The sequence below is a fragment of the Apaloderma vittatum genome, unplaced genomic scaffold, assembly GCF_000703405.1.
Source record: "Apaloderma vittatum isolate BGI_N311 unplaced genomic scaffold, ASM70340v1 scaffold2882, whole genome shotgun sequence".
Classification (NCBI taxonomy): Eukaryota; Metazoa; Chordata; class Aves; order Trogoniformes; family Trogonidae; genus Apaloderma; species Apaloderma vittatum.
This window is the reverse complement of record NW_009702882.1, coordinates 70,048-86,193: the sequence shown is the minus strand read 5'-3', so window position 1 is coordinate 86,193 and position 16,146 is coordinate 70,048. Positions and strand designations below refer to the sequence as shown.

Below are 16,146 nucleotides of genomic sequence, written 5' to 3'. Positions count from 1 at the left end.
TCTTTTTTGGAGTCTTACAAATGTGAGGAAAAACTACATCTGGGATTTTATGTTCCCCTAACCAGCTGAAATGTGTTGGAAAGGGTGAAGAAACGGAGATGTTTAGGGCATCATTTCTTCTAACTTTGCTTTGTTTCCAAAAGCCTGACTTCTTGTCTTGCGGGCTCAGCGGAGTGGTGTTCTTGGCATAAGGTCAAGATGCGTGACTTATTACTCAAATAAGAGAAAGCTGTTGTCTGTTTCTTATCAACTAAGCACCTTTAGCTTTTGGATTAGTCCTTTTATCATCTATCTTCATTTTCTCATGGCTTTTTCCACACTTCTCTTTCCACCTTTGCATTTTTAACTTCAGTTTCACAAGAAAAAACATGTCTTGCTGTGCTTCCCAGTGCTTTCCTCAGAAGCCTTTGCTGGTGTACCCCAAGGGCTTGGGTGCTCCCAATCTTGTTGCAGGGACTGGGATAAAAATGGGATATATAGTCTGTTGTCGCTCTTAAAGCTGATGTTCTGTCCCCTTGAATAGGGGAATGATGCAGCTGTCTCTGATAAAGGTAAAGCACTAGGATAATTCATATTTGTATTTTATAAATTTACAAGACAGAGTATATTTAATGATTGAATGTATGTAGTACACTCAAAATGTTATTTCTTCCAAGGTAAATAGGGAACACGCCTGTCTTTACCTATTTATTTATTTATTTATTTAATTTTTATTTAACTGCAGTTGATGTTGTTTTATCTATTGCAGTAAATTGCTATTGTCCAGAGACACATCTGCTTTTGAAATGGTTGTTTTATAGGGCATGTTGCTACTGATAATCTCTTTGTAACTAATCCAAAGAAAGACTGACTTGCTTTGGAAGAACAACAGCAACATGCTTTGGTTCCAATCTTAGTGGCTGGTTCTAGTCTTACCTTTATTTTGGAGGAGACTACTGAGGTTGATATGAAGGAGTATTTGCAGCATTCCTTATCTGTAGACCATATTGGACTGTGAGTTTCTCTCTCAAATCCTGAAAGGAAGGCTCAGGAAAGACACTTCCAGCATTTATGTACTACTTTGTTGCTCATAGTTTTGTTCTCAGCTATCGATTTCACATTCTTCTTTCCATTCTCCCAGCTCACACGACGAGTCTCAATATCTGCCATTATTTTATGTGCAGCACTCAATAAATGTATCTGCTTTGCACTGAAAATGACATTTTTAGCCACATTGTATGTTTAAATTCAACTTGATTCTACCCTTAGACAAGAAATCACCTGAAATGTTGAGATGGAAAACTCTGTAATTATTTCAGTTACTGCATCCTCCTCCTGGTTTGCCTGTTGCCTTGTGCCCAGTGATTTCACACACATATTCATTGTTTAAGGTGTGTGTGATAGCTTTTGTGGTGAGAATTATTAAATGTTGGTAATTTCAAGGAAGAGCTATAGCTCTTCTTTGTAATGTGTCAGAAATTGGTTCTTCACTACATCAGCATGCCTTTTATGTGATTCTATTTTATATAACAACTGTCACATTTTCCCATTTTAAATCACAGCACATAGGTTTGCTGAAAGCTGCTTCTGTAACTAGTCAAAATTGAACAGTAATGAGTCAAAAATCTGTCATTTTCTGGCCTCTCTTTCAGATGGATCCTCCTTAAACATAGTATTTCAGTCTGAAGAGGCAGCTTTGGTGGTATAAACTTAATAGACTTTGTCTCTACTTTACATTACTTGGTGGGAAGCTTTATTTTTCCTATTGGAGCTTACTTACATTGGGTTTGGATGCAAGACCTTGGAAGAAGTAGAGAGGGTAAGATGGAAGGGATGGAGGGCAGTGTCTTTGTTTTGTTCCAGGGTAGAGTTGTATTGTGAGCGTGCTGGGGAGCAGAATAGCCGCAGAATAAAGAATTTCTCCTCCGGAAAACTGAGTCATTATTGATGAAAATGTAATCCTGTAGGTAGCTGACTCCCACAAGAAGAGAACCTTGCTTGGGACTGTGATTTGCAAACATCAGTCTCCAAAACATAATGTATGTGGTTGGATGGAAAGATGGCCATTGGTGGGTATCCACAAGGATATCCAGAGAGTCCTTGTAATGCTGCTGGCTTGGGCAGTACAGATGTCTCTGTTCTACCTTCTCACCTTCTTGCGAGTTTTACTGGCCCAGGTGTTTAAGGGGATTTATTCTGTGTTGGATTAGGAATGTGTGTTACACTTTTTCCTGGGTTATTTTTAAGCAGGATTAATTTCCTGAGCTGATTCACTGGTTTAATGGTATGATGAGGCTGGTTAAGATGGTCGTTCCCAAGTTCTCGCTCTTGAACATGGTTTTGCTGACAAAGATTTCTGTTTAACCACAGGCAAGTGGTGTCTGATGTAAGAAGACAAATTAAGAGACTGCACCATTTTACTCATTGACACTTCAGTGTGATGGGGAGGGAGATAAGTAGAGAGGGGGTAATCTGTAAACACAGGATTACAAGGCAGCTTGGTGGTGTGCACATCCTTTTTGTATTCTCGTGATAAAAGTGAATCATGGTCCTCACCTAATATGAGCTTGAAGTGAAAGTGCAAAATTCAAAGGGAGATTGGAATAGGTTTCTAGAAAACCTGTAAACAAAAATATAATGGCAGTCTGTGGGTGGCAATATGAGTAAGAGCAGACCCATGTTCCTCTCAGAGAGAAGTGGTTCTCCATTACTCCTTCCCTCTCCCCCTGCACTGGTTTGGTCTCCATGAGGATGCTGGATACTGTGTCCAATCTTGACTTGTGTTTCATAGTGTTAAAATTTTTGTGTGAGAGCTTTCTCTTGCGTCATTGGAATGATGGCTTCCTTATTACTGTGTTTCTGAGTAGTTTTTGAGTGGCAGTAGCTGAGTTATTCCTACTTATCTTTTAATCGAATTTGTGATAGGCTTCTTCTAAAATATCTTCATCTGTGTGGTATGCTTTAACAGTTTATCTTCCGGAGGAATACAGAACCCATTGCGTAAAATGTGCTTGTTTTAAAAGCTGTAGAGGACTACTGAGACCATAATCAAAGCTCCCATGAAATTCCACTCACTGTTTTCTCAATGCAGTATGAAATGGGTACTTGAAATAAGGATTTATTTGCAGACATCCTCCAAAGGCAATCAATGAAAAATGTTCTTTCCCCTTTAATAGCTCATTATATCAGTTTTGTTGCTTCTTCTACTTACGTAGCTGTATTAGAGTTGCAATATGAAGGTTTTCCGTCAGTTTTATTTAGGTTATCGGCTGGGGGGTTATCAGTGGGGCTAATGATCCTGTAGTTCAGCATGTTGGTATTTGTTTGAAGTGAAGACAAATGTTTCAGTTTTATGTGGTCTGAGTACATGGGCATGCCATTTTCCCCCTAAGGTGTACAAACAAAAACATTTTGAGTTTAGATTTAACATGTGTTTCAAATTTAGTGAAATTCCTCTTTTAATCTAGATTTCACTTAAGGCCTAGCACACTGCTCTTCTTCCCCGCACACCTGGGCAGAACATATTCTGTAGCAGGGAACTGCTTATTTCGCATCACCATATCTGGTTTTTATTTTTCCCTGGGACTCCAGAGGATTAGAGCAGATTATGGTGTTGGGATAATGTCTGACTCCTTGTGTTCCATTTGGTCATAAATAAACCCCGGAAAAATCTGAATGTTGCTATGGTGATGTTAGTAAAAGCCTGGGATATGAAGTAAGTGAGCTGCTTAGACGCATAATGTCACTTAGAGTAATGAGCACGCAGTTGTTAGAACAGTGATGGGTTTGCTTGATGCCCTGTAACTTTGGTAGCCCATGCCAGATTCTGAAAGTAAGTAAACGCAATTAATATGTGTATGCTCTGTTCAGTTACTTCCAATTACTGACCTTTTAGCAAATTAAAATCTGTGGTTTATCTGTTTTACTTTCTAGCTTTAATGTGTTGAAGGTATCACTGAGAGAGACAAGCAGAAACTTCCCAGTCTTTGTATGCTGCCTTTTATATGATGGTCTGGTTCAATTAAAACAGCAGCAATTTTGTTTTAAACTGTGTAAACAGACACTTTTATCTGAAAGTATGCAATATGTAGAATATAATAAGAAAAAATACATTAAATTGTGTTTGGCTTTTGTTTTTGTATTTTTTTATAGTCTTTATAACCTGGCTTCACTGGAACTTAGAGAAAATTTGCTGACATATTTACCTGAGTAAGTGACTTTTCATGTGCTTGAGTAACATAAAATCTTACTATTCTTAGAATCTGCTAATGTATAAAACTGAATGACAGCTAGATTGACAACATGTGTGAGATACAGCTTTGTTTCGGGAACGCCTAACATGTAACTACATCCATTACTTCTAGTTGTACTTGGTTAGTAGCAGGAGCCTGGAGTCCGTGTGGATTGGTTTTGCTCTATAAAAATACTCCATATAAAATGCAGCAGCACCAAACATTTCCTGTTCACATTGAATGAGTGCATCAGCAGTGGGAGTGGTGGTTTGGGTTGTTCTCATGCTGAAATTTCGTAACTGTGAAAATAGGGTAAGAGGATCTCAGAGATTTCTACTCTGGATGTTCAGAGCATTTAAATAAGCATTCATGTTTAGGGCTAAGTAATAAAAAACTTTCAAAACCTGGAGATCAAAGCCTCAGTGACAAACTAGGCTATCTGAAGTCTGACTTCACCCACTGTGATTTTTTTGGTGAAAAAAGGTCTCTAGATGTCTCTGCACTGTCTATTTCAGCAGAGGAATTGATAGTCTTTTGTAAGAATAATCATCTGTCTTTTATTTTGGGAATCTTCTTCAGCTGCCTGAAAGTAGCTGCTTTCTCTAGGGAAGGAGTTTCCTTCCTTCACTCCCTGGATGTTTGTTGTAAGAGTTTTGGTGACTCCTATGCTGCTTGTTTAGGTAGTCTAATAGCTACTGTAATAGATCTAGCCTATTTTAATCAGAAACTCTTCCCCAATTGCTTTTTTTCTTGTCAATCTACCCGGTACCTCAGTTGTGGTTGTTTGTAGCTGTGAGCCATAAGACACTATCAGTGACCAGAAGCCATAAATTGCTAGCTAGGTTTTGCCATGCGATGTCAGAATGAAGCTATCACAACTGTTGACAATTTTATTGGTCCTGGAAAATTTTGTCAGTAACGTACCTAACGAGTCTCAGTGGCTTTTATACTACTGCAGCTTTGGTTAAGGTAAGCAAAAGACTACAGACTGCTTTTGAAGTGGAAGGGTGGCCCTCTATGTCTGTTCAAATTCAGAGAACTTCTTTTACATCCTTTTGGGCTTCTCTCTGTTTGCATCCTCAAATCCAACCTGAAATACTTCAGAAATGGATAGATCAGGTTGAGAAGATAAATGATGGATTTATTGAGTCTTGAGTCACACTGTTACATGTGATCACTACAGGGAATTTTTATCCAGTTGCATAACTGTAAATTCCCCCTAAAAATAAATCTAACCAACTGTACTAAACTTTGTGGTGTTGTCCACACTGAGGGACTGATAGTTAAAATAAAGAATAATGATTTGACTGCTTGTACTAAGTTTTAAGTTTCAAGGGCATACAGTTATACTGACAAACTAAGTTACTTTTCCAGTAAGATATTACTGCAAATAGTTTATGCCCAGTAAAATAAATCTGTCTGTAATACATTGTAGTTTGAAATATGAGTTTCAGCAAAATGAGCTCATTCAAATACATGGGGTTTCTGTTGGTCTGGTCTGATGTGGTTTTGTTTTCACTTATCTCATCTCACAGATCACTTGCCCAGCTGCAGCGACTAGAAGAACTTGATTTAGGAAACAATGAACTTTATCACTTGGTAAGAGAATATGCCACTGAGAGTGCACGTAGGTCTTGTTTTCTGCATCATTTAGATTAAACAGCTTGTAGGATGCCCAAAATTGAAGAAAGAAAAATGCATGGAGAGAGTCTTTTTATATGTACAGATGAATTTTTGCAGTGAGTTGGTGCTTCCCGTGTCTGCTTAGTCTTGTTCAGTACCGTGTTACATTAGCCAGAAACCTGCAGCTGATCTCTGGAAAATCAGAGCACTGCACAGACTTTTTATACAGAAAGAAGAAGGAGTGGAAGGGCAGAAACTCCGTCGCTACTCGCAGTTGCAATGATCATGTGGGCTTCTGTAGGGAGCTGGATGGGCTGAGCACAGATACAGGCTCAGCTATTTCCAGGGTGGGAGTAGTCATCTTTGGGAGAGGACCGAGGAAAACTGTTGAGAGCTGTAGTGTCTGACATTGTGGCAGACAGATCTCCCAAAAGATATCTGCCATCTCTCCTAAGCTGACTCAGTTAAACATTGGATTTGCAGTAGTGTGCATGTGATTTGTTAGTGCATGTCAGGTAAAGTATGGTAGCTTGTTAAGCTACAGCAATTAATTTATATGCTGGAGTTCCCAAATGCTTACAGTCACTCTTACTGCATTTAACCCTGCCACCTCTAAACAGTGCTTGGAGTAAGGATTGGTTTGCTCAGACTGTAATTATAGAGTGACTATTTGGGTTTTGCTTGAAGCTCCTGTGTTACTTAACATTATTACTTTTTGTGTTATAGCCAGAAACAATTGGTGCACTTTTCAATCTTAAAGACCTCTGGTTGGATGGAAACCAATTAGCTGAAATACCTCAGGTAAAGATGAGCTCTACTGATACTGTTTTGAAGATGCTTTTAAAAGACAAGCTTTTCATTCATACCTAAAGGGAGGTATCGAATAGTTCTCTCAGTTCACTTTGCCTGGGTTTGGTTTTGAATGTGTAAGGGTTTTCTCTTAAGTTCCTCTGCAAAGGATTATACATGATGTCATACGTTGTGAGACATTTTCTTTTAAACATTTTGACAACGGAATTGTTTCCTAATAGGCACATTGTTCAATTTATAGGGTGACACATCCTCTATTTACTGTCCTGGCCCAATGATCAGGAAGCCAGTAGTTGGCTGAGTTAACCCTCACTTTTTGTATCTATCTAAACTGGAGTTTTGACAGCTTTGAGGATGAATCATCGGGATTTTTGTAGTCATTTTCTTCCATTCATATAGCGTGATTGGGAGAAGTACAGTAATAAACCGTTGCAATAAATAGAAATTTTGATTTATGCAGGCAAATCCCCCATCCGACGTCAGCCATGGTCTGAGGGGCCTTAGCATTTGAAGCTTAGAGCACTCTGAAATTCCCCTTCTTAGGAACTGTGATAACATGTGGGATGATTTCTTTTCCTTCTTTTTCCTTTAGAGCCAAGTCAAAACGCGTTTTCTCTTGTTTCTTATAGAGTTTGCTGTTATTTGCTGTACTGATCTCATTTTTAACCACGTAACTTGTTGATTTTGTTGTTGGCTTGGACTAATAATATTTTTAAGTAGATGTGGTTAAACACTGATAATCATTCATAAAAGGCCAAATGTGACTTTTGCAGCTGTTTTTACTGAAGCCAGACACTACTGTGTATTTTGACTGAAATTCAAAAGATGAACTTGTGGGATAAAGGGTATGTGCATGTATTTAATGAAAGATCCTCTTGAGAGGCAAACATTTCCAAAGGAAAAGGACTGATCTTGTGAGCCAGGATCAAGGCTACAACTGTATGACAATTTCATATGTGAAAAAGTAAAGGGCACTTTTACCCTAGCCATTCTGTTCTCTGAAGGTTGGTTTGGATGACTAAAATAAGAACTGTTCTAGAGCATGTGTAGGGGTGGTACATGGGGAATGGGAGGGTGTGCTGATGGCTAATGGGGACAAAGGTATTTCTCTCTGTCAGACTTTTAAGCTAATTGGCAGATTCTCATTGTAAAAAAAAAACAAAAAACAAGTAATCATTAATAATTGATGATGGCAGTATAACTTGGTAGTCCAAATATGCTTGCTAGAGCAACACTCGCAATTCCTATTTCTTCATTTATTGCAGTTGGGAGATGTGAAGATATGAAATCCCTAGATGTCATGGCATGTTGCTGTATCAGCCAGGAGAAACTAAGCCTAATTTGCCTAGGGTTAATTGGGAGGGGCAGGCTTTAATTAGGTGGAGGTTGATAATCTGTAGTTCTGAAAAAACAACTTTGCAGTCTTGAGGAAAACTCCAGTTTTGGCTGGTGCTTGCCTGGGTGTGCTCAGCATACCTTGTCTGACTACTGAAGCCAGTCTTAATAGTTAGAATAAGAAACGGAGACTGAGTCACCTGGTTGGTTTATCATATGTAAAATGTAACTATTTACTTATTTTCTGCATTTAGAGGTCATAGAAAGAATGGCCAATTTAGAGGTCATACAGAGAATTGTTTTTCTCTCTGGAATTTGATTGTCGTGGTACGTTTTTCAAATCGCTTTGTTACATGTTTAGGCATGACTTAAATTTTTTTGTCTTGTATTGCAGGAAGTAGGAAACTTGAAAAACCTGCTTTGTCTGGATGTTTCTGAAAATAAATTGGAATGCCTTCCTGAAGAAATTAGTGGTCTGACTTCTTTAACAGACTTGCTTGTTTCTCAGAATTTACTTCAGGTCTTACCTGATGGCATTGGTAAGTACAAGCTGAAGGCTATCACACAGAACCATTTAATCCACCATAAATTGGAAGTCATTTGTTTTCAAGTCTTTTGAAGTGTTTTTGTACAAGAGATTATCTTCTCTCAGCTATTTTTTTCTTCTTCATATGAAATGCATAACTCTATTAATTTTGCATTTTAATTGTCTGCATAATGACTACTTCATAATCCTTTTTTGGCCTTCGCTTGATAATTACCCGAACAAAAAAAAAAGTTACTGTATCATCTCTGTTCCTACTGTGTCCGTGTCACCATCATAACTCTTTAACATTGTAAAATTCTAGATTGTAACATTCTATAGGTCACTCGATAAGACTGACTGACAGTATCACTACAAAAAATATCATTTTCAGTGGGGTTGTGCAATTGTCTTCAACTGGACAGTGGGATTAATCCTGTACCAAACCCAGTGGAAAACTGTTCTTCAGCACGTTACTCTTCACCCTCGAGAATCCAAACTACAGCCTTTCTGTCTCTGACCCCTTAAAACAGGTTTAATAATTGAGGAATGTTTTCCAAAGCATTACCAGTGCCTTTTTTAAGGTAATTGCTTTTAACCCTGCAGAAGCTGTGATGGAGAAGTCAATGAGGCATTGTTTCTGTACAGCTCATCAGCTGTTTTTCCGGAAGGTTTCACATTGCAGGAGTGTGCCTTCTACTTGCCAGGAGTTCTTTAAAAAAATAAAGGTGTAGCGGAATGAGGTTTAGCCAGGAATGTGGAAGAGAATTGACAGACCTTTCTGCTGCCTCTATATGCTATATAAGCCTAAGAAAAGATTAGTGTTTTTCCAGAAGTTAAGAGAGAACGAGGTGACTACTGTGGGCTACTGTGTGTTTGGTAGAGAGTTGTAGTAGCCCTCTCTGCCGAGCTCGCCAGTACAGTTGTTGTACATCATAGCCAGAGCTGTGTCTTTTGCAAGGCTACAGCCCACGCAGCCAGCTGGTGAACAAGAAGAGCTACTGCTTCTTGAGAATCCTGTTAAACTGAGATATTTTGCAGGGGAAAGGGATTGCAAATGGCCAGGCCATTTCAGGTCAGTTTGGATGTGAGTCTTGTAACATTTTCTGGATGTAATTTTGTTATATAGTAAAAAAAATTTGCTACTTATGTGGATACTTGTGTTTGGAAAATTGGATAGTGTTACAGTACTTATTCTTTTTGTGTAACATTTGGAATGTTTTACGTGAAATTGAGAAAAATCAGGTATTGTGCTTGAATTGAACCTTGCTGGTCTCTGTGGAAGCTGCTGGGAGGAACTCAGCTGATCACTGGTTGGATTGGTGGATCTGTACAGCTCTCAAAGCAGGGCTTTCACCAACACCAATGGGTCTGGTCGGCTGTGGCTGTCTCTCACCAAGTCTCTGAAGATCCCCTAATGGAGGTGGCTCCAGCAGCCCCCAGGCAGCCTGTGTCAGTGCTGCTCCACCTCCCAGCAAGGAAGTTTCTGATATCTGGCTGGGACCCTCCCACACTTTGATTTGTAGCCGTCGTTGTCTCACGTGCCACTGCAGAGAACAGTTTGGCTCTGTTAGCTCTGTAAAGGCTCTTCAAGTAGTTGTGGGCTGTTTCTAGATACCTCCTTGTCTGCTGCTTTGCTGGAGTCAACAAAGCCAGCTCTCTCAGCCTCAGCTGAGGTGTGCCTTCATCATCTTGATAGCTTTGTGCTGGACCCCTGACCTCATCTCTCTGAATTGGAGAGTCAGTGGGAGAAGACAGGACAGGACATGAAAGAGCACATCATGTGACCTTACTGGTGCCAGGTAGATGGAATATAGTAACTTCCATTGATCTGCTGGCTGTAATTCTTCTAATGTAGTCCAGCCTGGTGAGAATGCACTGCTGGTTCATCTTCAGCCCTGGTGCCCACTATGAGCTTGAAATCTTTTCCAATGGGGCTCTTGTCCAGCCTGTCAGTTGCCAGCCTGCACTGGTGCGCAGGGTTATTCTGTGCAGATGCAGAGCTCTGCAATTAACCCATGTGTTGCCTCATCTAGTCAAGAGGTGGCGTCCCTGGCAGCAAGGAGGCTGGATTAAAATGATCTCTAAGGTCCCTTCCAGCTTAGGCCATTCTATGATTCTATGATTCTATGAATTCTCCTTGATGAACCTCGGGTTTCTGTTTAGGTTACTATCTTACCACATATCAGCTGTCTCTTCGTGATTTAGCAACATCAGTGGATTTGATGTGCCAGCCTATTACTGCTATTTTTGACAGTGTGGGGATGGGCAGGGAGGTGTCAGCTAGTGATGTCTCCTGAATTCTTTGTCTTGGATTCTGCCTGGATCAGCTCTGCTTTGCATCAAAGATAATTCTGATACAAAGGAGCAGAATTAAAGAATCATGGGTTGGAAGGGACCTTTAAAGGTCATCTAGTCCAACTTCCCTACAGTGAGCAGGGATGTCTTCAACTATATCAAGTTACTCAGAGCCGTGTCCAACCTGACCTTGAATGTTTCCAGCGATGGGGCTTCTACTACCTCCCTGGGCAACCTGTTCGCGTTTCACCACCCTCATTGTGAAGAAGATTTCTTCCTTACACAGGGAGGAACAAGGTGAGATTTCTGCTCTGGAATGGTATTTTGTCCTTCCTGGAGAGAAGACCTTCAAAGAAGTTGGATTTCCATTCTGAAAAATGAACTTGGGTTTCATGTCTGACTAACTGGGTTCTATATTAGGACAAGGAGACCTTGATCCTGTTTGAGTTTGGTCTGTCACTTCAATGCACGCATTTCTTACTATATCTGAGTAGGCATAGGTGGTCTTCTGAACACTCCTTTATGAATAAACATTGTATAATTTAGTGAAAAAAAGATCATTTTTGCCTATTTATAGACCTCTGGGTAAACATATCCTTGGCATTCACAGGAGATACAATTCAAATTGCTACTTTAATACAATTTAATATTCTTAAATATTGTGTATGAATATTTATATTGAATATGAATTCAGTGATGTTATAAGCCTTCAAAAATAGTGCAAATGCCAAGGGAAGCAGTGCTTGAATTCTTTTTTCATCCCCCTCAAAATCCCAATTTGTTAGATGATTTCTGGAAGTTTTGTGACAGAATGGTTCTCTGTAATTAAACTTGGTATCAGAGGATACTCAGCTAAACAAATGTGTTGTTCTTTCTGTTTAGGAAAATTGAAGAGGCTCTCCATTTTGAAGGTTGATCAGAACAAACTTATTCAACTAACGGATTCAATTGGAGAGTGTGAAAGCCTTACTGAACTAGTTCTAACAGAAAACCAGCTGCAGGTAAGCGTGGTCAGAACTACTCAAGTGGCTGGTGGTAATAAGACCTGCTGCTAAGTGCTGAATCACTTAGCTCACAAGGTTACTCACTGTTACTACTGCTAAGTAGTGAGTTTCCTTTAAATGCATCTCATTTCTAACCTATTAAATGAATGCCCAAGATCAAGTTGCGTGCAATAAGAATCCTTCCTTCCAAAGACTTAAGTAATTGCATATTCACTCTTGAATCTTTCATGATCAGTAAGGGAACTGAAGCACCTGGAGTGCGGATTTCATTTGCTTTGTGGTGTTTTTAATGAGGAGCTTGTGCTGTGCTGTGTTGTTATGCATTATCTGGATCAGACTTGCTGGAACTGTCTTGAAGCCCCTGAGCACTGCAGAGTTGCTGTTGTACTGTTCCTTTATCTGTTGATCAACTCTAGCCAGGTATTGAATATGATTTGTGGTCAATTAAAAAAAATCAAATCTCAGTGTTCCTTCCATTATGTATTTCCCTCCATTATTTTGAAACTCCCCTCACAGCATGCTGACAGAGTGTTCGTAAAAATCTAGATTTGAGCATTTCTTAAGTTAGGTTGGTGCTTGGTAGAGTTAGGAGCTTAAGCCTGTTGAAAAGATACCTCTCCAGCACCCACGTTAGAAGCTTTCCTCTCAGTTAGCCATTTAGGGAGCCTAAAGTTAGATAATACAGAAATTCTGTATGCATGCTTCTGTGCAAAGCTGTTGTGCATCTATCATTTTAGCATGGAGATAACTCATGAGTGAGTTTGTATTAGAAATTGACATTTCTGAACATTTCTTCTGCAAGATAAAACCTTAGATGTCCTTTGGAAGGCCTGGGGCTTAAGCACACTCCAGTTTTGAAAATGGATCAGCCTATCAATTAATTTTTAAAGTGAGAAAAATTTTGTTCTGACTCTGTGAATTTACAGATTCTGTTTGCACACTATTTTGTTTTTGTTGGTACAGTCGTTGCCAAAGAGCATCGGAAAACTAAAGAAGCTGAACAATTTAAATGCTGATAGAAACAAATTAACATCTTTACCCAAAGAGGTAAGTTTTGTGAAATTAACTCTTGCAGATATGAAACAGAAAACTCTTGATTTCAAATGCCTGTAGGAATTGGCTGGCAGCTTTGATCCACTGGGTATTCTTTCCAAACCAATCACAAATGGAAACTTGCCCATTAGATCTGGACAACATAAATCTGAACAGCAGCTCTGTTTATGTGGTGGCTTGGAAGTGCAAAATGAAGGACAGTGCCTCCTCTGCAGAGGTGCTGCTGGTTTTGAAAAGAAAATTGCAGAGGGCATACCTTGGAAAAATTGTGTTTCTGAGTTGGGATCTGCTGGTGATTTTGATCTTGAATTCATTCAGCAGAAAACTTTGCATGCATTTGCAAAGAATTTAAATTAATGGATTACACAGGTGTCCTGAACTATCTGTTCTTGAGATTCATACAGAATTGTGTGTCTACTCTGCCTTTAAGCAGAATTGCTCTCAGTTTTTCATGTGTAAGATTTTCAAACAATTTATTTCCAGATTGAACCTTAAAGGCTTATGAAGAGCATAAGCACTTTCTTTAATTATGTTCATGGTCATGAGGGCGAGCAGTGGGGCTTGGAAGGAGCAGGGACAGGAGCAGATGAGAGAAGGCTGAACAGTCGTTGGCATCCACTTCTTTGAAATACGTATTTTTCTTTTTTGGTGGAGATCTCTATACCGACGTAACTTTTTCATTAGAACAAACACTTGGTAATTATGTTTAATGTAAGATATCCAGAATGTTTCATGAAGGTACATTTTGCTTGGTGAATTAAAAAAAAATCTTTTATTTTGTAATTTTAAAGGTGGTCAGTCCTTTTCAAACTGGAGGATTATATCCAATCTCTAGATTGGTGGATTTAAATTGCAAGATGGTAATGATAACAAATAGAAAGCATAAACAACCAATGCGATGGTTTATCTCAAAAATACTGTTAATATCCATGTATTGCAGAACTTAGCATCTAGCTAATGAGACTTTCCAGTTTTGATTTTTCAAGTTTCAGTTTCAATTCCTTGTGCTTAGGCTGTGCAATAAAACACTTTTCCCTCAAATTTTTAAGTTGCCTTCTAGCAATGCTGAAATGCTAGTTTCAAAACCAAAGAAATATACTGTTCTTTGCTCGTGTTTCATCTGTTCCTGGAGCTGCATTTTCTTTATGTAGTATTCTTCTTAACCAGTAGCCTTTTGCTTTAAACTAGAAGTGAACCTTTCTGTAGTTTTCTGGTTAAAATTCAGAGGAATTCGGTGAAGAGTCATGTTTTGTAGCTCTAAAAGAAAAGTGTTCTGCATAAAGAGTGCTTAGGTGTAACAAATACCATTTGCTGTTATGTGAAGCATCCACAGGAGCAGCTTTAGGGGATGCTGATAATGGTCAAGATACCAATTCTACCATCCAATTCCACACCTTTGGATGACAGGGAGGAACAATTTGATGTCATGATGAAAGGTTCCATCACCAGTTTTCTTCTCATCATTACTGACTTGGAAAAAAAAAAAAAGTAAAATGCATTGGTAGGGCACTTAAGGAAAACTCAAAAATGTGTCTATTGGAAAGTTCTGCTTGAGAGTGAGAAAGGATCCTGTCTTTTCCATTTATTTTTATCTGAAACTGACTAATTAATAATTTAAAAGCCAGGCACAAGTTTCTGTGCAGTCATTTTCAACATCCCTGATGGCTGTGTGTTGCTTGTTTCCTGAGATAGTGTGGTGAAGACTGAGGTCTCAGACCTTTGCACATCAATCAGTGTTAGTACTTGTACACTAGTTACCCTTCACAGAAGAAGAGGCAGATGCAGAAACAGAGCATGCACTGTGGATGTTCTTGCTCGATATCTTCCCCTCTTTTCCTTCCCACTTTCTCATGTTCTTTCTTTACCTTACTGAGTGCTAGAACAGCTGTGCATTTGTCGTCCTCTTCCTTATAAGAAATGGGTGTGGGACAGGCCTTTACTGGTTTCTGTTCACGAGGAACAAAGATGTAATCTGGTAACCTGCGTACAGAAAAAAATGGGGCTCTGCTGGGCAGAAGAGTACATGTAACACATATGTTATCTACTTAAAATTCTTTACAGGGAGGGTGGTGAAACACTGGAACAGGTTAACTAGAGAGGTGGTAGAAACCTCATCCCTGGCAACATTCAAGGTGAGGTTGGATGGGGCTCTCATCTCTGCTCATTGCAGGGGGATTGGACTAGATGGCCTTTAAAGGTCCCTTCTGTCCTCAAACATTTTATGACTCTGTGATATTGTCCTTCCCTCCAGAATTACTCTTGTAGCGGAGAGAGCTTCTATAGATGTAGTGGCAGGAATCATGTGCCTACTGTAATATTACCTGGTGAGATTGTCTATGAGTTGTAGCCTTTCTGTGGTGGTGTGGGGTTTTTTTTCAGGTTTATGGGTTTGGTTCTTTAGCCATTTACTAGGACAGGATTTTGAGTCAGCCTGTCAAACCATTACACTGGCAGATTGTTTCAATGCACAGTTGTAAAACCAGGCTCTGCCTTTTGGTTTACGTTTTCTTGACTTGGGATTATCGAGGAGCTTGTATGCAAATACTCCGTCAAAGCTGAATTTTTGACCAAGACTTGAGTCACTGACAGATTTCATCTTTAGTATCTTGCAGCTCGATCCCTCTCTCACTGAACTGAGTGGCGAAACAATCTTTGGCAAGAACTGAGAATGTCTAAACCTGTTTGTAGTTACAAATGTTTTTCCCCTTAAACTTGAAAGACCTGCCTGGTGACTCTTTGGTATTGAAATCCCACCCTGGCACTGGAACGCTGGTGAAACTGGTGTGTTGATTTTGGCACTTGCATAAATAACCTCCTTGGAATGTTTTCCAGTTAATGTGCTTTTATTAATGAGTTTCTGCAACCTGCAGAAGGCTGTAATGTGTCCTTCCTGGCTGTGAGGTATATTGTGAGAATAACTACTACAGTAGGTGAAACTGCAGGGTTTTTTGGCAATGATGCTACTTTTCTTTTTTTGCCTTTTCTTTTTGCTTTTTTTTCCTCCAGAGCTGCTTTGTTGTTTCTGGTTTTAACTTCCGATGTCCCATCCCTTCCCTCATTTGTGTAAAAGTATGTGTTTGTGTGTCTCAAAGGGAAAAAAGGCACGAAGCAAAAATGTAGAAAAACTTGTCTTGAGTCAGAGGGCAGAGAAGCTCTCTTGCTGTGCTCCTCCCATACTACTCATCAGTGGTGGAGAGGGTGTTGGATTGAGTTTGCTTAAGATTTTCCTAGCCACTTTAAAGTTAGAAATAGCTAATAATAGTCAATTGGGCTGTTTCTTCCACCTTTA

The 16,146-nt window shown here is 39.4% G+C and overlaps 1 protein-coding gene across 1 annotated transcript in view; it reads left to right on the top strand.

Moving 5' to 3' along the window:
* LRRC1 (leucine rich repeat containing 1) overlaps positions 1-16,146 on the top strand; it is a gene marked incomplete at its 5' end in the record, with an annotated part of 40,068 nt that overhangs the window by 13,591 nt on the left and 10,331 nt on the right. The window contains 6 exons of the mRNA XM_009864382.1: positions 4,132-4,188; positions 5,747-5,810; positions 6,561-6,635; positions 8,374-8,518; positions 11,683-11,801; positions 12,768-12,851. Of these exons, the coding sequence (XP_009862684.1) occupies positions 4,132-4,188; positions 5,747-5,810; positions 6,561-6,635; positions 8,374-8,518; positions 11,683-11,801; positions 12,768-12,851 (544 nt within the window). The remainder of the gene's footprint in view (positions 1-4,131; positions 4,189-5,746; positions 5,811-6,560; positions 6,636-8,373; positions 8,519-11,682; positions 11,802-12,767; positions 12,852-16,146) is intronic.